Genomic DNA, 18,647 nt, shown 5'->3' with positions numbered 1-18,647 from the left:
AGATTCTAATGAGGGAGAGTAACAAATTTGCTACACGCAGTTCATGTACAAAAGCAACCAATACATTTTATTAATGGTAAGCTCTGATCATCCTGCCCTCTATTGATTCCACTGGAGTACTTGGCATCATATGGGGCAGATTTTTCCATCATCTGAAGAATTTAAGATAAAGAATAAATCCTTTGCTAAAAAACATACTTTCATCCAACAACTTCCTTGAACAATTGATCAGCTTTCCCGTGTGATGGAATGGGGCAGACCAGAAAGTCAGGACATGCCCTTCAACTTTGAAAGCAATAAACTTGGTCCCAGAGACTGAGCCAGAGGTAAGCTTCAGTCTAATAATACATCTAAAAATTCTTCCTAAAATTGTCGATTTTTTAACTTTAGAACCATTCACAACTCCCTCTGATGTGCCACTGAGAACTCCAGTGGCTGTCATTTTCAGTTCGGTTTCACTGCACTGATGTTCACAGGTGGCACATACAGAGAACAGGGCCATGAGAGGACCCAGGACAGAAGCTGGTCCCATGGCTTAATCCAAGAACAGAAGGCACACAGGTATTATAGGCACAGTAAAAGAACCTGAGAAGAAAAGCCTATGATCCGGGTCATATTCGGAATGTACCAATTCACTTACTGATTTTAAGTACAGGCCCCATCTATTTTCAAAAGCAGAGAATACTAGAAATTATTAGAATAAACAAAAAACAGCCAGTCAGATCAACCCTGTAACTGCTTTCTAAATTCAGTGCCACCTTGAATGGGAAAAAGATGTCAAATGGGAGTTTCCAGTGCCTTTGGGGCTGGCCCCGGGGTGGTTCTGGCCACTCTGTCATGTCAGTGAAGGTAACCACAGTTGTCACAGGTACCGTCTGTGTGCTCAGGAGCTGCAACAAGAGGGAAAGCACAGTTTAGCAGACAGTGCAAAATATACATCCCCCCTCAACTTTCTAATGGACACCCACCACGGATGACTGGCAAGGAAGATGTCTTTACAATGGTAGGAGTTAAGTGTCTAAAGTTTTCAGTGACCGCCTTTCCCCAAATTGATACTTAGCAGGTAAATTGAGGGCACAGGAAAGACCAGTAGCTACTGTGCATTGTATGTTACAGATCTCCAAAGTGGCAGCAGTGACTCAAGCTCTGCTAGAGCAAGCCTTCTACTCAGAAGTGAGACATATCAGCTAGCTAGTAATAAGAACAGAAGCAAAGCTAGCTTTATTTTTTATAAAATTATAAACTGTATGTAAGATAAGATCACCTGGCCCTTTGGACAAGTGTTTGCTGCCAGAAACAGACAGAACCACCACAAGATGAAATCCTTTCAGTAAAATATCAATAAAATAAAGCAGGGACCCAATACAACAATAAATTTATTTCTCACGTTTGAGGATGTTGTTTCAGAAAGGAGGCAGATGGGTAAAGATGGAAGAGGGGACTGAACTTCTAAGGCCTCAGTTCTTTTCTGTTTCAACAGAATGCTGCAAGACAACTAATACACTCGCTCCTTCAGCTGTGGGGAGTTTCATGGCTACCCTGGGCTGATTTAAGAACATGCTGCTGCCAAAAGAGCAAACTCGCTCCCTGCCCCATTCCCCAGCCCTGCATGCTAACATAGAGACAGAAGCTCCTGGCAGCACACCTGCCGTGCCTGCACTACTTCAAGTCAGCCTGTGAAATCACCACACTTCCCTGAGAAGAATCTGGAAGACTGCATTAAGAGCAAAGTTCTGTAGGAAGCATTCAAAAAAGCTGCAAAGCAGAATTCATGACTCTTAAGACAAAAATACTGAGACTCCTCTTGGGGAATTTTTGTGGTACCTCTCACAGCAAATTAAAAAACACTGGTGTGCTTAAACAGAAAACAAAACCAGAATGAACAATGCATTGGGTACAGTCCTACTGCAGCACATGGATCTACATGGGGTCTGCAGAGATGCATCACAAGCAGATTCCTTCTGTACACTTCCACCAACAGCACCAATCCTGGGAGCACCAGGGAGTCCATCCCCCAGCCCAGCTCTGCTGTCCAAAGGTGGCTCCTGAGCATTCCCATTCCAGAATGGCTACAATACAAAGCTGAGGCTGTTTCTTATCTCATCACCTGGAAACTTCACTCGCTTGCAAAGTGTCCTAGCATTCCTGCTTCCTGGCAGCTCAACCCCTTCTTGCCCTCCCTGCCAGATCAGTCCTCGGCTACAAACTACCACTGCTGAGCAGTTACAATTAGAATTTTCCCCTCCCTTCTGATGAATGTTAAGTGCTCCTATCAATGAGTAAACACATAGGAGGTCCAATTGCCTTAGTGAATGAGAAGCCTCAAGATGATCGATTTTGTGTCTGGACCATCAAAATCTGCCTTAAAATCAGAGAGATTAGTGCAGGGAAAAAAGCCCATATACAACCCCTGCTCAATAGCAGGGAGAAGGCAACCACAAGAAACTTCCAGCATTCTCTTGTAGAGCTCTACATCACTTACAGAACGCCCTGTATTTTCAGGGAGTCCAAATATACAACTGTGACCAGATACTGTGGATGGGTGGAGAAATCAGGATGTCTTTCCTGGGTTCTGTTTTCTAGTCAGTCACTTAGGCATCTGTAGTGAATGCAGTGTGGTCTAAAGGAAAAGGTTTTCTCCAAAGAACAGTTAAATGAACTAAAGGACAGTTCTTACAGAGAGAATATGTAGGCTAAAACTGGGAAGTGACATAACTTGAAAGTCCAGCAACATGCAGCACACATTGGTGATCTCACTGCTGTGCTTGCAAATGGCTGCAATTCCCAACTGCTGCCTATGGTACCAACTCACTCCTCTGCTAAAATGTCTTTACTAACAATCCTAATTTGTGAGTTACCACTGATGAAGTTGGGACTGATTTTATTGGCAACACACCTTACAGCTCTAAAGGAATTACATCAGTTGCTCAAGCAAATGAAATCAGAATCTCATTCTTCTTAATTAGCTAATCCTTACAGAGGGATATGTACTCTGCACTTTTACTAGCAGCACAAGTCTTTCTCCTCAGACAGAAGTTTTGTTAATGAAGTCATATAACAGCTCAGATTTAGAGAGTATTTTCATGGGTGTCAGTTTGCCTCACGCAATGAGTTTTACACAGTGAACATTTTCCTATCCTGTTCTCTTCGTGTATTTTGCAAGAAGGGAGGACAAAGAGGTACCATGAGTTGCATCAAAACAAGTGATGTAAAGTCTTATTCAGACTTGAGTCTCAAGACCATTTGATTCCTTGGTTCTTAAGCAACCTGTAAATCCCATTTAATTACCTCTGTGTGTGAGGGAGGGGTTTTAATTCCATACCTTCAGGGGCTGACACTGGTAAAAGTATCGTGCACCCAGTATTTGAGCTTGTGGGTTGGACAGGAGGCCCACTCTAGTCCACAGTATCTGAATCTCCAGGGTCACAGGAACCATGCAACAGGAAGAGCAATTCACAGCCTGAAAATAAAATATACTCCAATCAACTTAATATAGTTTTTTCAAAGTGAAAAAGGACCATTATGGTCCAAGTCTAATATTTTGGATAGCAGAGGTCACTTCAGCACTAACTCCCTAACTTTTGGTCAAGTCAACCACCCCTTTTGGAGCTATATCCATCTCACTTTCAAACAGAATTTGTCTCAGCTGTACCACTTGGATTTTGTATTCCATTAGGCCATCTGACAGATTAATAATTATTAATATAAAAGTACTTTGGTTGCAAACTTTTAACCTTATTAGGTGATACATAAATATCCCTAGAAAATGGAAAATCAGAAAGGATGATAACAATAAAAACATCAAATTAATAGCAAGTAACCAGGTACTATTAGTTCTAGAAGGCTGCCCGAAAACTATGTAATACAACACTGGATTCAGCATTAAACTCTTTTTGCCCATTTAGATAGGAGGAACAGGATTCAAGAGATATGAAATCTGTCAGGGTTTGTTGGGGTTTCTTTTTTAAGTACCCTAACAGTATGAACCTTACAGGCATTAAGACTCCTAAGAGTCAGAGGACCATCACACAAAGAAAGTCCAGATGCCCACACTTCCCTGAGGCAATACAAAGATATGAAAGGAAAAATACTCCCAGCTGGTCTTCTTGCATTCATATTACCTGCACACTGCAGCTCTGAACCAGAATGGTTGTCCACTCTTCAGGCTGGGTTGAATGAGCACTGCCAATTATAGCAAGGTCCCCTGTTTTGTTCATGCCCTGAAAAGCCTTGTATAACTTCTGCTGGATGTAACTGCAGTTACTCTCTTCCAGTAATGGGGACAGGCTGTAAATGAGAAAGTAACAGCTTTGACAAAGTAATTTCCAGGACAAAAACCCCACTATCAACATCCTGCCCTTGTAGTGAGTATTTCTTCTGCTCATGTAATGAGTCAACAAGTATTGCTATTAAACAGATGCAGTTTCAATCATCTCTGCAATGAGAAGGGAGAAAAATATGGCAGGTAATGCATGATCAGGAAAACTGACAGCTCTTCAGCCACCTTATCACACCAGTGGTCCTACACCTGCCCTGTCAAAAGAACAATTGAAATCATCAAAATAATTCACTCGTCAAATATAAACTCTACTCCTGTCCAAGACATATTGTCAGACTACAGCCTCATGACGTCCCAGAAGGCTTTCACAACGTTCAGGTTATTCTAGTGGTCCCCCACCTCTCTGATGTCCAAGCTCTCTTAGGAGGATATGGAAGATCTGCAGAGACCCGCTGGTAAACTCAGGGAAGGGCCCTGACTCCACAGCACTGCATAACAGACATGCTAAGTGAGTCCAGACCTTCTGAGTGTGTCAGGAAGGACAAGTGCAGAGGGTGTTACCTGAGGTTGCAGCCTGTTCTCATGTTCCTTCTGAATTGCACTGTGTGTCTGAGGAACTGTGAGCAACTCCCATCACTTTCACTCTGTAAAATGCTCATCTGACAGACTGCATGTCAAGGAGCCAAATAAAAGCATAAACAGACAGTATAGGACAATCCACTCAGCCCACATTCCTCCTTTTCCCTATCAGAGGGCTGACAAGAGAGTACTGGAAGTCAAGAAACTCAGTGATAAATAAAAACTGGTAGCAGAGAAAGGATACATGCTGCATGGCACCACTGTTTGCAATCAACAGTGGTGCTCCAGTGATATAGCCAGGGTTTCCACTTCTGGGCAACATATGAGAGAGGGTCTTGGTCTGCAAAGATGCAAAGGGAAGAAATAGAAGAAGAGGAAAATATTGGCACCAATGAAATCCATTCACCTCCCAAGATCAAATTCATATTCTCAGAAATGTTAAGTGTAAGCCTTTTTTTGAATGACTGAATATTATGCACTACTAAAACTCCCATTATTTGTTTCCAAAGTATCTTTCTTACCCGGAAAGTTCACTTGCAGTCCAGGAGGTAAAAACTAAATGTCAGTACCTGAAATGAGGATACTATCAGGAAAGCTCTCAGGACAATGAATTCCTATTGCTCAGCATTTGTGTCCGAGGAAGTGAACAAATCAGTCTGGGCAATTCTACAGATGAACTGCAGAACAAACCCTGCCTTGACCCTGACTCTTAGTGGCACATTCCACTTCTAAATTGTTTTATGGTGAGAGCCTCTGGGGCCAACTTCAACAAGGTTGCTTTGCATACTTATCAACCCCTGAGGTCATCACTTACCCAACTTTACATCCCTCTATGGGACAAGATTTATGTGAACTTAACACACATTAGCATTTCTGAGATCTCCACCCCCTCCAAAGTAACTCTCTTTTCTGCTGCACAGGCAAAGTTAAATAAGTACCTGGAATAAATTTAGCAACTTTGTTCACTGAACACCTCAGATAAAGCAATAGCTTCAACCCTTTCCTTCACAAAACCATGCTGGTGACTCCCTTCCACCCCCCCAAAAAAAAAAACCAACCACAAAAAACAAAAACACCCAAACCAAAACAATAGCAAAAAAAAAATCAGATAAAAACAATCAGCCCCTTGAAATTTGTGCAATGCAGGACTGCACTTGAGCTTGCACTGGGCCTGAATTTTTCTACTAGCATGGTTTACTTAAGACCAGAAATGCATCCCCTCCTGCCTTCAACTACCATCTGCATCCCAGGGTTCTGTTACTACTCTAAGACAGTGACACTGCTCCAATATCTTCAGATCTCATCTGTATCAAAATCGGTCAGGAACTACAGACTACAAGCTTGGTAAAAGCCCAGGGAGGATGGGGGCACTGACCCAGAAGTGCAAAGTGAAGCGCTGCTGCAGAGAGGATCCAGAGTTCCCAGAGATGTTGCTCACTTTGAACTGGACAGAAACACTCTGAATCCCACTCGTGCCACTGTATTCTATCTCATAGATCACCTGAAAGCCCAATTCAGAGGAAAGTCAGAGACAGAGCAAGGTCATAGGGCAATGACTTTGTGTTAAGCTGCACAAAGGAGATTCACCTACCTCAGAAACCACGTTGATACATGTGTTGTCTCTCATCTGGGGAGCTCCAGGTGGTGCAACTGCAGTGACATTTACCTGGAGACAGGAAACACATGAGCAATTATTAATTGTTTAAAAGGAGTGTGCATTCTTTACTCTTTTCCACTATTTTTCCATCCAAGCCAGGTTTACCTCCTTGCTGTAGCTGTGATCTGTGGGCACATTACCCTGCTCCAGATGGCCCAATTTTTTCCCAAGAAAACAAGCTACCTCCCTGACTTTAGCCCATTCATTTAAAAGTACATCCTTCCTTATATCCCCATTTTTTTTCTATAATATCACACTTTTGTCAAAAAAAAAACCCCACAAACTTGTCTCAGACACAGCACATTCCCATTCTCCCAAGTTCCCAACCCATGGACATTTCTATGAATGCTTAAGATTCCAAGTATGTCTTATTTCAGAAGTAGAAATTATTTTCATTGGAAATAGAGACTGACCTTCATGGACTGCACAATGGTGCCACTAACTGGGACCTGGGGAAAACAAACAAACCACTATATAACACCAAAAAACCCCAAATAAATTTCTGTGTTTGCAAGTGCCTGAAGTCATGAAATCATCACTAAACAGAACCTACATATTGTATTGACAGAATTACTTGGTTTATTCCAGATGTATAAAACTTGTCATCATTTTGTGATCTATAAATCACAGACCTAATCCACAAAATGCATTTTAGAACATCAGAAGTCAAATTTAATCTTGGCCTTGCTAACGTCCTGCAAAATGCAGATACTTTGAAGTATCGTATCTCTGATCCATTCCTGGAATTCCCTCTTCTGCCATCAAGTAATTACTGTAGCTTCCAATTAAGGAAAAACTGAATTTTGGCCACAATGACAAAGAAAGCCCTGAAAACATGAGTTAAATCTGATCAATAGAATACTCTCTACTGCAGTTATGCTGATTTACATTTCCAATATAAGGGGAAACAGAGTTATCAGCATTAGTAAGGAGTTCATATCTACAGTGTTGTTTTCTCATGGAACATCAGAGAAACTCTAGAAGGCAAGAGGAGATATTTTCATATAAATATTCAGTAAGACCAGCACGATGAACCCAGAACAGTAAACCCGTTACTCTGAAATTAAATCAAAATAAAGAGTGGAGAAATTGATATGGAATTCAATCTATGACTGTAAACAGAGCTAATATTGATAAGGGGCCTTCAATATGATTTTAGAGGTAACATACTGTGTAAAACAAATCCTCATTCTTTACTGAGAACATGCACTACTTGGTTGATCAAGCTGATGGAACAGAAAGGAATACTTTGAAAAATAGTCAGTTTAAAATGCAAGAGAGTCTATATAAACCATTAAAACTATGAAGTATCAGTGAATCACCTGTTAAATCCATTAAGAATTTGCTAATAACTGAAATTTATTTGAAAGTAATTTGAAAGATTATCACCAATCACAACATTTTCAGCAGGTGTCCCAGCAAGAAGGCCTCAACAACTGGGACATCAGGGAGGACATACCAGACGACTTTCAGTTTTCCAGTCAGCTGAAGTTTCAGAGGAAAGCAGTGCAAAGTCAAGCAACCATGATTTTGCACAAAAGCAAGAAATCTGACATGCACCTTTAGCACAGTGAAATCCTGGTAGTAAGAGGCAGCATCGAGGGCAGGGTCAGTCACGCAGCTCTTGCTCAAATCGGCAAAAATCCGAGTACAGCTTGTACTTTTACTGTCCAGGAAGCCTGAGTTAAGACATGACAACAGATCAAACAGAAGCAAATCACCCTAAGATGTTCTTCCCCCTTTACTAACCAGCAGGATTTCCATCAACACAAAGTCCACTGGCTCCCATTTTTACTGGCTGTCTGAGCGTGCTCAGTACAGATGATGAATCAAAGTAGATTAGGATTGGATCTCCAGCCTGAAAAGACAATTTGGAGAAATCACAAAGTTACTGTGGAATACAAGGTGATGTCATCATCAGGGCAGAGAGACAAATCAGGGAACGGCTGGAGCTGTGCCAAGGCAGGGCTAGGGTGGATCTCAGGAAAAGGTTCTTCCCCCAGAGTGTGGTTGGGCACTGAACAGGCTCCCCAGGGCAGTGGGCACGGCCCCAAGGCTGACAGAGCTCAAGGAGTGTTTGGACAACACTCTGAGGTACAGGGTGGGATGTTTGGGGTGTCCTGGGCAGGGCCAGGAGTTGGGCTGGATGATCCTTGTGGGTCCCTTCTAACTCAGGATATGCTACAATTCTGTTACAATATGGTTTATAGGTACAAAAATAAGACTCCTTCAATCTGTTGTCCTTAGATCTCATCAGACAGCTTTAGTAGAAGTGTATGTGCAACCTGATTACGATTTCAACTCACACGGTAAAAAGCAGAGAACGATGGCTGGACTTGTGACGGTGCTATGAAAGAATGTCTGCCATACTTCTCTAAGAACTTCATAAAATCAGATTCTTTGATATCCTGGGGCTGTTGGAAATAGTTCAGCTTTGCTAGAGTTTGAAAAGAGAAAAAAAAAGAAATCTTCCAATGTCAAATTACGACAAAAGGTAAAAGTAAATATTGTGCCAATATTTTTAAAAGAAACAGCTTCAGTAATTGTAAGATAGATAGTGCCTTATATTAATTAACCCAACTTAACACTTCTAACAGGCTAATATGGTCTAGGAATAGGATGGCATCATGAGTAGTTTGTACTGTTAATGATTCATTAACAGATGTTAATACACAAAATGACTTTCCAAAAAGCATGAAAAGTCCTTTACAGCTATTTTAATAGGTGCTGTCATTTCTGTGAGATACCCAAATTAGACACACGTGACATTTTAATTACAAAGCACTACCAATTTATGAGATCACTAAAAGCAAGATTAAATGGATTCAAAATAATTAAGGTTGGTAAAACTCAAAGGTAAGTATAAATAGACAATAGGCATCCTAAAACCCAGACTTTTGCATGGTATTCCACAGTGATTCCCTCTTGACCCAGTGGTATTCAGTAGTTTAGTTACAATGCTGCAACATATTAAATTATTTCTGCTAAAACACTGTTATAAAATGGCAAATTATTAAAGATGTGCTATGCAGACTCATCAACGTGCTTGTTCAAACAAAAAACTTTTCAATACATCCAAATAAAACATCTTACAAGGTTCGAGGACCAGAGATCCTACCAACAACAAGTGTCAGTATTCTCAGTTACAGCAGTACCAAAAAGAATTTAAGTAATCCAGTAGGTTTTGGGGAAAAAAACATACATTAAAAAAACCAAACAAAGAAGCTTTCAATGTAATTCTGCTGTTTAAGGGCAGAGCAGATGCTTAGAGGAACAGTGGAGCAAGCAGAAACAAAAGCTTCTGAACATCCAAATACAGCATTAATCAAGCAGTCAAGTAAACCTTTGAAGGAGATAGAAGTCAAAGGAATATTAAGCTCCTACAAGGTTCACAAAAGTAGGTGCACAGAGCACCTTGCTTAACAATCACTTGAGGGTATAATCGTTAGACTGAAAAGGAAAACATTTGTAGTTGTGCTCTGAATGTACACAAAACATTCAGGCAGCATCTGTCAAGAGCTGAGAAGCAGCACTGGATAGTATGAAACTAACCCTGCTTTGACCAGCTGCTGCACCCGTTAACCTCCTGAGCCCTACCCAACCTAAAATGCTCGTGGGTTTAGGTCAGAAGTAGCTGGGACTGTGGGTCAAAACTCCCAGAAAAATGACTCAAAAGAGAAAATGGTGTGTTCAAATGTAAGACTCTACTAAATAATAATGAACGCTGGAGAGTTGGACGTTGAATCAGTCAAATGAAATACAATGTGGAAACAGGAAAAGTGTGTTAATGGCATATCCTAAAAGGCTATATGGTTACCAGTGAAAAAATCATTGCCAGACAAGAAGATCAAAATAAGCACATATAATAAATAATACAAAATACAGTAAATCACTTTCTGAAAAGGATAATAGTGAGATGTTTCAAACGTCCTTACTTGCTGCTGTACCAAACTAAGTAAAGTATCTCAGATACACAAGCAATCGATAAAGGCTGATTTGTGCTTAGCCAGAAACCCTACCCTTACACAGAGTGCAATCATCTTTATTTGTGTTTGCCTTTGGTGATCAGACCCCAATTCATTAAGCTCTCTCTGGAACAGCCAAAATAATTATAACATAATCAGTTTAAAAAAAAAAAAAAGATTCCCTAAGCAGAGGCAATCTATGAACGAAATGCATGAGAAGGTTACTTACAGTCATTCAGCTGCACACAGAACAGATCGTGTCCACCAGGGACAGCAATGATCTCTGTAGGATAAGGGGTGTTACTTCTGAAAATGAGTGACTTTTCCACACACACTTGACTCACAGACCTGCAAAGACAAGCCCCCCACACCCAGCAAACTGTTAAAAAGGCTACCCTTGCAAAATTTCCTATTTTACATTACTCAATGCCAGCAGCAGAACACAGTATTACTTTTCACCAGTTTAGATGTGCTGTTGTACAACCTGCACTCATAGTCAATTACAGAAAGCTTCTCTTGTCATTGCAGTAACTTTTCTGGAGGCTTTCTATTACTATATTCAGAAATCACTCTGAAACTCCCTGGAAGAAAAAGTGGTAAAAAAATTCAGTGTCCATGCATCATAGCTGCTGTCGGTCCTCATTCCCAAACGCAATCTGCAGACAGATTTTACTCTGCAGTAGCCGAAACCATCCTCCTCACTGACGGAAATCTCGCGGTCTGTACTTGCTGGACCGCCTCCCCACCGTACAAAGCTCCTTTCACTACGACCGAACCTCCCAGCTCCCATCGCGTAGTGAGCGAGCCGCGCTCCTCCCGGCCCGTCGCGGTGCCGGCCCCGGGTGTCCCCTCCCAGCCGCCGGCGCTGTGCCGGTGCCCCGGGGCCGCGGCCTCCGCGCAGCCAAACGCGGGAGGCCGAGCCGCGGTTCCATCCCGGGCCCGGTGTCCCGGGAGGCGGGTGCCCGTGCCCGTGCCCACCTGGTGCGGGCGGAGCGGCGGGCCGAGCCCGCGGGGCTGCGGGCGGGCAGCAGGGCCAGCAGGGCCGGCAGGGCCAGCAGCGCCCCGGCCCCGCGCATCGCCCCGCCACGGCCCCGCAGAGCCAGCGCGCCTGCGCCGCCGGGCGGGCCCTGCCGCGGGGGGAGCCCTGCCGGCCGCTCGTGTTATCCCACACGCGGGCCTTTACGGCCGTAAAAATAAAAAGACAGGCGATGACAGTGCCTTTGATCGCAGCCACGTCGGTCAGCCCGCCTGGAAGCACGGATTCGTGGCATTACGTTAGTACGCAGCTTGGGAATAAAGGGGATGTGTGTCTGTCTCCACAGTCATACATAAATATCTTCAGGGTGCATAAGGAGATGGGACAGCACCCTCAGGACAGATTGTAAAGTTGGCCCTAAGCTCTCTCTGACCGCGGAGCCGAAGGAAACGAGCAACAGACGAGAAACTGCTATGGAAAACCACTTTTGTGCTCTCTTACATGTTAAAGAAACACATTACAGAAAAGCCCTCTGAGAAGGACAAACTTGTAACACATGAAATGTTTGAATCTGCAAGCACACAGAGCAAACCAGTGGTTCCTTTGACATTCTGTTCTATTCTCATTACAGAGTCCTAGGTTAGTACTATTTCCCATTCTCTCTAGGGTCACCTTGCCTGTAGGAGGACTGGAATATCAGGCACGTTATCCAGTACCTCATCTATTCAAGGAAAGTAAAAGAATTCCTATAAAAGGCAAATGGAGTGTGAAGTAACCTCCCTGATGCACTTTTGTTTGACCATTTATAGGAGATGTTCTATTTTTAAAGTTTTTATTATGTTGGTTAACATGATGACAATCTCTTTATTTGTACAAACAAAGGTGACTTTAGTGACAGTAAAGGACACAGCAAAAGCTATCAGTAATTACTCACTGATTTTTATCAAGTGTCAGCAAGTCATAACTGTTGTTGGGTAACAACTGGGAGGATGAATACCTATTTCTTAGTTTCCAGGTTTGAGTACCAGTCATTCTATAATGGGTTACAATTTAAGAAAAGTCAGAAAGTTTCGCTAAGTAATATATGACCATCATCCAAATCTACACTTTTTAAAAAATCAGTTCTTTGATTTCCTTTCAGTTTATTTAAAAATTAATTAAAATGGGTGATTTTGACATGGTCTCATTTGTTTCCTTTCTATATTTTCCTAGTCATTTTACTATGACATAATTAGTAGATGTTAATAGTCACTTTTGTATCACAAACCGTGTGATCATTTTTCATTATGTAGCCAGTAATTTTTCATTGAAATTGGGGATAATACAGCCAGACTCTTAGCACAGGTATTTAATGAGGATGAATAATAAATGGAATAATTTGAGACTTTACATTATGGTGGTGCCATTTTGACTACTATCTACATTTCAGAAGTGCTTCTTCCTGAGTCAGTAGAGCTTCCACATATTGATTATTCTGTCAGGACACACTAGTCCTACCTCTGTCTGGGATTTCACCATAGACATCCAGAAGTGTCTGGCCTGTAGCTGAGTCCTGCAAGAGGTACAAAGTTTGGTACAAACATTGTATTCATATAATGGTAAGCCAGAGTAAGCCACTGTTATTACTACCTAACATCATTACACATGACCAATATATTGCTTTCTGCTTCAGAAATCGACACAGGTTTGCCATATGGTTCTCCTTCCTTGCCCACCTAGTTTTCAGATAAGTTTTATTTGTGTTCACTGACATTTATAGAAGCAAGATAGTTACTTAATTTAAATGGGCTGCGTGGCCTAGGGGTAGTAGTACAGGTAAGGTTTAAGAACGAGTCTACTCCTGAATTCTGTGCAAACCCTTGCATGGAAACGCCCTGCTGGTACACAATTTCAGTTTAGCTCGAAGTGCAAAGGGCTCAGGTTTAAAACTGCATTTATATATGTAAGCCTTCAATTGTCTTCATGACTATGATGATTTCCCTCTCAGAATCCTGCATGATCAGGTAGTTGAGAGGCAGTGGTTAAAGTTTAAACACTTCATTTGGTATGTCTTGATGTCAGTGCAGTCAGGCAGTTTCCTTTTTTTTCTTTTACTGCCTCTTTTCTGGACTGTTGTTCTCTACAGGTTTATTTATCCTTTACGTCTTCTTCCTGCGCTGGCAGATATGGTCCAAATGCCCTTGGGCATTTTGTTCTGCTTCAGACCAAAGCTTCAGCGGCGGGCGGCGTTTGCTTTATTTCAAAAAGTTTCACGTTAGAAGCTTGCAAGACGGGGACAAAAGCTGCCGGTGAGAGCACTTTTTCGTGCCGCTTCCACCCTCGGGAAGCCACCAGTCATTACCGGTGCCACCCGCCAGCCCGAGACCGGGGCAGGCCCGGCCTCACCGGGGTCGGGGCCGCGGGGGTGGCGAGGCCAGAGGGGCAGGAGGTGCGCCCGCCTGCTGTGGGAGCGCTGCTGGGATACCCTCGTGTGTTGTGGGAGCGCTGCCGGGATACCCTTGTGTGTTGTGGGAGCGCAGCCGGGATACTCGTGTGTGCTGTGGGAGCGCTGCCGGGATACCCTCGTGTGTTGTGGGAGCGCTGCTGGGATAGGCGTGTGTGCTGTGGGAGCGCTGCCGGGGTACTCGTGTGTTGTATGAGCGCTGCTGGGATACGCGTGTGTTGTATGAGCGCTGCCGGGATACGCGTGTGTGCTGTGGGAGCGCTGCCGGGATACGCGTGTGTGCTGTGGGAGCGCTGCCGGGATACGCGTGTGTTGTGGGAGTGCAGCCGGGATACGCGCGTCCTGCGGTAGCCGGGAGCTGGAGCGGCCGGGGCCGGCCCTCCGGCGGGCAGCGCTGGCAGACAGCCCCTTCGGCTGCCCGGGCCGGCGCTCGGAAGGGCTCCTCGGGCAGGCCCCGCAGCCGCGGGGGTGAAGCCCCGAGCGGGCGCGATGGCGGAGCCGGCCGTGAGGGAGCGGCTCGGCGCCGCAGAGCGAGGCCGAGGTGAGCGGGCGGCCGGCGGCTGCCACCTGGTGCCCGTCTTTATTTTAAATAAAGGGGGAAACGTCACGATTTAAACGCGAAAACGGCTTGGTCCTAATTTGTTTTCTAAGTGAGCCGCGCGTGTGGAGGAAGCATTCTTTCTCCGAATGCTTTTAAGCATGCTTCTTGGCTGGGCAAAGAAGTAAGTGCTGTAGTGTACAAGATCTAGCGTTCCTCCAGTCAAGTTCACTTCGTAGAACAGATTTGAGGATTTCTGTGCCAACAGAAAGAAGACTGTTGAGTTTATGTAATTGTGAACTAGGGATTCCGAGTAGTAGTAGATTCACTTTCTAGTATGCTAATTTTAGTGATTTCAAATAGCAAGACTTATTAATGCTTCATCCTAGAATCATATGACTTTGAACAACGTGTGTTTGAGACTATTTTTCTTAAACATTCTTAATTCTGTGAAGGAAAGACAGCATATCACATAGCTCATTTGAATGCAATCAAGTCAGTCAATCCACCTTGAAGAATAAATTCTTTATTCCTTATTTACTGCAGATGTTCAGGCTTTGAAGAATGCGTACGAGTTGATCAAATCAGCCAATGAAGAAAAATTTGCACTTGACTCAGATAACTTCAGCACCGACTTGTATGTTTTATGTGCTGAACAAGCACTTCAGGTTTGTAACTTAAACAATGTATCTGTATTGAATAAAAACATGTATACAACATACTGTGTTTACAGTTGTTAAAGTTACTGCCTCAAAAACAATCCCAGAATTAGCTGAGGGAAGTATCATGCTCTTTTGGCTTTGGAGAGCAATTGTTTAAATGTGCATTTTCCCTTAAAAAGTATCACATTTTTATAGTCAGTCATCAAACTGTGGTTTGTGAAGTTTGCAATTAGACCAAAATATGCAAGGTATACCGTAGTATATATAAAATAGTTTGCCATGTTTGTTTTTTCTTGTTATGGAAAACTTAAAGTTAGCAGTTTAGTTATGACTGAAGGAAATGTGTCTGTGAACAGACCCTACCAGCCAAAAAAAAAAGGAAGACTCTAATACATTCTAATTCTGAAACTTCTGGTTTTTTTCCCCAGAGCTGCAATCCAATCAAATTCTGTGGTCTGAAAATTGAGGTGTAGCAATGACATCCAAACAAAATCCTGCTAGCTAATATCCATACTTTTAAAAAAGTTCTGTTAAGAATTTTGTCTCTATATTAACAATTGTGTTAAGAAAGGAAACATTTTTGAATACTGTAAGCAGTTATGTGATTGACTGAGGAGTTTTGTTAAATAAGGCAGCTATCTTTTTACATTTATGTTTGGAATGACAAAAATATGCCTTCAAATTTTAGTAAATTTTAATGGGCTTGTACCACATCTGGTCCAAGTCTGCATCTTTGTGTAATATTGCTTGCATACTGGTGTGCAGCTGGATGTCACCCTTTGATTAGGCATGCATTTTTAGAAGCTAATAGTTCTTAATTGTTTGTTGCATTTTTTAACTATTAAAATGCTTTTTTTGGGTCTTAGATGGGATATCCAGAAATGAGCAGTGACTGTCTACAGATGTATTTTAAATCAAGATATCCTGTGAACCAGTTTCTTGGCAGAGCCTATTTGTGCCAAGGCCAGTTGCATGCTCTACACTCTACAGATAATTTGGTGAGAAGTTATAAAGGTTGCTTTATATTGAGCCAGTTTTTAGGAGTATTTATTCCTAGGTTTTAATGTATTGCTTTCAGCTATTTTAAATACACAAGGACAATCAGAACTGCGGGAAAAATAAAAGGAAAATATATTGAGTAGTTTGTGAGTAAACAAAACCAGATGAATAAGACTAACATTCCAAATATTTTGGGAAGGACAATAAAAAAGAAAGCTTGCAGAAGTTTTCAAGTAGTTGATTGTTTCGAAGTCAACCTTTTCACTTTTTATGTGATACTTTCACTTAAATGTGATACTTTCAGACCGAATTTAGCTGTAACTCCTAAAGTGATTACCAGTTTTATTCAGGAAGCATTTCACAGGCTTGTGGGAAGGGAAGGACTGAAGAAGAGAGGTTGCACAGTTACTTCCTGTGGCAGTGTGCTTCTAGCACTCATCAGTAATGTTTCCATGTAGTACTTTGGATGTGGCTTTTTGTAGTAAGAGGTGGTAGCAACACAGCAGGATATTTCTCCTTTTGTGTGTTGCTTTTAGGTGATGCCATGTCCATAAGTGTTTACCTCCTCTCATTTTAGAATGGAGTGGGATCTGTTTTATGCCTTCAGTATTTCACTTGTCCTTGTACTGTGGTCAGTCAGCTTTGATAATCTGTTAATGGTGTCTGACCCCGAAAATGGCCTTAACAGATGTTTTGAATCATGGAACATCTTAAGTGAGAGAGGACCCACAAGGATCATCCAGTACAACTCCTGGCCCCGCCCAGGACACCCCAACAATCCCACTCCGTGCCCATGAGTGTTGTCCAAGCGCTCCTTAAATTCTGGCAGCTTTGGGGCTGTTACCAGTGTCCTGGGGAGCCTGTTCAGTGCCCAACCACCCTCTGGGGGAAGAACCTTTGCCTGAGATCCAGCCTAACCCTGCCCTGGCTCAGCTCCAGCCATTCCCTTGGGTCTTGTCACTGCTCCCAGGGAGCAGAGATTGGTGCTGCCCCTCTGCTGCCCTTTGTGAGGAAGCTGCAGACCCCGATGAGTTCTGACCTCAGTCTCCTCCAGGCTGAGCAGACCAAGCGCCCTCAGCTACTCCTCATATGGTTTCCCTTCCAGGCCCTTCACCATCTTTGTAGCTTGTAGTTAGTGTTATTTGTGTTCACAAATTTCCCTGACAGATGTTGCAGTAGTTTCTTGAATAATGTGTTTGAATTAACTTTTGAGCTAGAATCTTTTCCCTGTCATATTACCTATATTTTGTTTTTTCTCGGAGCACATGGGCAGAACAACAGTTCAATGGTCCCTTTAAAGATTTGTGCAAATTTGAAAAGTGATAGACTTTGCATCAGTTGTAAAATTTTTTCACAGCTGTGTTCCAGATAATTTATGACAATAGGTGTGGTGCAACATCTCCTACTGTGTGACTAGTAATCATCATTCACTCAGTGAAGATAAATTTGTCCTTATTTTGGTTTCTGTCCTAAGCAGTTGATTAAGATGCTTATGTTCTTAATTATAAGATGTTCTTAAATTTAAGATGCTTGTGTTCTTAGGGGCCAAGTGCATCTTCTCTACTTTAGTACATATTTAATCTCAGGCTCTTTTTTGTGGTTTTCTCTTTATTTACATAGTTCCCATTTATTGCTCAGTACCCCTCTTATGCCATCCCAGAGCCCAGTAAGTCACTTCCAGCTCTCTTGGAGAGTTTATTTACTCTTTTCTAGCACACTGCAGAGACCCCTCTGGTGTCATCCCCTTCCTGCTTTGTCGTTTCCATCCACCTCTGCTTTGCCATTTCCACTGAACCTTTCTCCTAGACTTTCAAAAATCCCTGTTGACTATCTCATCCATCTTCTTTACACCCTGCCTTAGGAATTTGTATATACTGGTAAGATCTCTCCTGAGCTGCCTTTCTCAGGCTCAGCAGTCCCAGCTCTCTCAGTCTTTCCCCCCAGTAGAGCACCCCTACATACTGTTTTAGGTGACTTGTTGGAACTGTTTCTGAAGAAAACAGTTTTTAGTTATTCTGTTTCTATGACAGCAACTTGCTATGGCAGTATGTTTTAGTTGAGATTAGTCTGAAAATAAAATTTCTGAGATGCGAACGTACTGAACTGGGAAAATAATGTACTGATTTATAAAAGCCACGTTCAAACTGCATTAGCTTTTATTTTGTTCTGTTCCAGGAAGAGTTTGAGAAGTTTGTGCTGTTTTTTATGAAGGCAATAGATTTTGCCAGCCATGATAGAAGGTAGGCCCTACTGATGGGTTAACTCTGAATCCCAGGAAATGTGACTGATGTAGATTTTCAGTTGTCTCAGGTTTTCACTGGGTAACCTGGAGTTGTGTTGTTTGGGTTTTTCCTTTAGATTTTTCATTTCATAACTTCTGTAACAACCCAAGAATACTGAACTCTTAAATGGATGGGATGAATAATCCTGTGTAAGGCTGGTAGACAGCTCAGCATTTCTTACCTTTCTGTACTTGTGCTCTATAGAGTGAGAGCACCACGTTAGCTGATTTTTAAGTGGTTAATTATTGAGTAGAGTGTGGTTGCAAG

At 42.5% G+C, this 18,647-nt stretch overlaps 2 protein-coding genes across 4 annotated transcripts in view; one reads left to right on the top strand and one right to left on the bottom strand.

Annotated features, from left to right (window-relative positions):
* Nucleotides 1-46: 46 nt before the first annotated feature.
* Nucleotides 47-11,570, bottom strand: TCTN3 (tectonic family member 3). 3 transcript variants are annotated; one of them, XM_050337239.1, is made up of 13 exons: nt 11,459-11,570; nt 10,710-10,828; nt 8,822-8,952; nt 8,265-8,373; nt 8,076-8,194; nt 6,929-6,964; nt 6,450-6,524; nt 6,234-6,359; nt 5,103-5,198; nt 4,841-4,938; nt 4,122-4,287; nt 3,323-3,460; nt 47-890 (listed from the first exon to the last, which is right to left on the bottom strand). In XM_050337239.1, exons 1-13 carry the CDS (start codon nt 11,554-11,556, stop codon nt 669-671), a joined length of 1,533 nt encoding a protein of 510 aa, XP_050193196.1. In that variant the 5' UTR covers nt 11,557-11,570; the 3' UTR covers nt 47-668. The 3 variants fall into 3 exon arrangements, with proteins under 3 accessions (XP_050193196.1, XP_050193205.1, XP_050193215.1); XM_050337248.1 differs by lacking the exon at nt 8,265-8,373 and having other exon boundaries at nt 8,824-8,952; XM_050337258.1 differs by lacking the exons at nt 10,710-10,828; nt 11,459-11,570 and having other exon boundaries at nt 8,076-8,373; nt 8,824-8,952.
* A 2,818-nt stretch (nt 11,571-14,388) lies between these two features.
* CFAP46 (cilia and flagella associated protein 46) overlaps nt 14,389-18,647 on the top strand; it is a 61,435-nt gene continuing 57,176 nt past the window's right edge. The window contains 4 exon segments of the mRNA XM_050340828.1: nt 14,389-14,440; nt 14,984-15,105; nt 15,966-16,097; nt 18,274-18,338. Coding sequence (XP_050196785.1) covers nt 14,389-14,440; nt 14,984-15,105; nt 15,966-16,097; nt 18,274-18,338 — 371 coding nt within the window.

The sequence above is a fragment of the Myiozetetes cayanensis genome, unplaced genomic scaffold (assembly GCF_022539395.1).
Source record: "Myiozetetes cayanensis isolate MyiCay16 unplaced genomic scaffold, myiCay2020 scf10, whole genome shotgun sequence".
Taxonomy (NCBI): Eukaryota; Metazoa; Chordata; class Aves; order Passeriformes; family Tyrannidae; genus Myiozetetes; species Myiozetetes cayanensis.
This window is presented reverse-complemented; position numbering and strand designations above follow the sequence as displayed.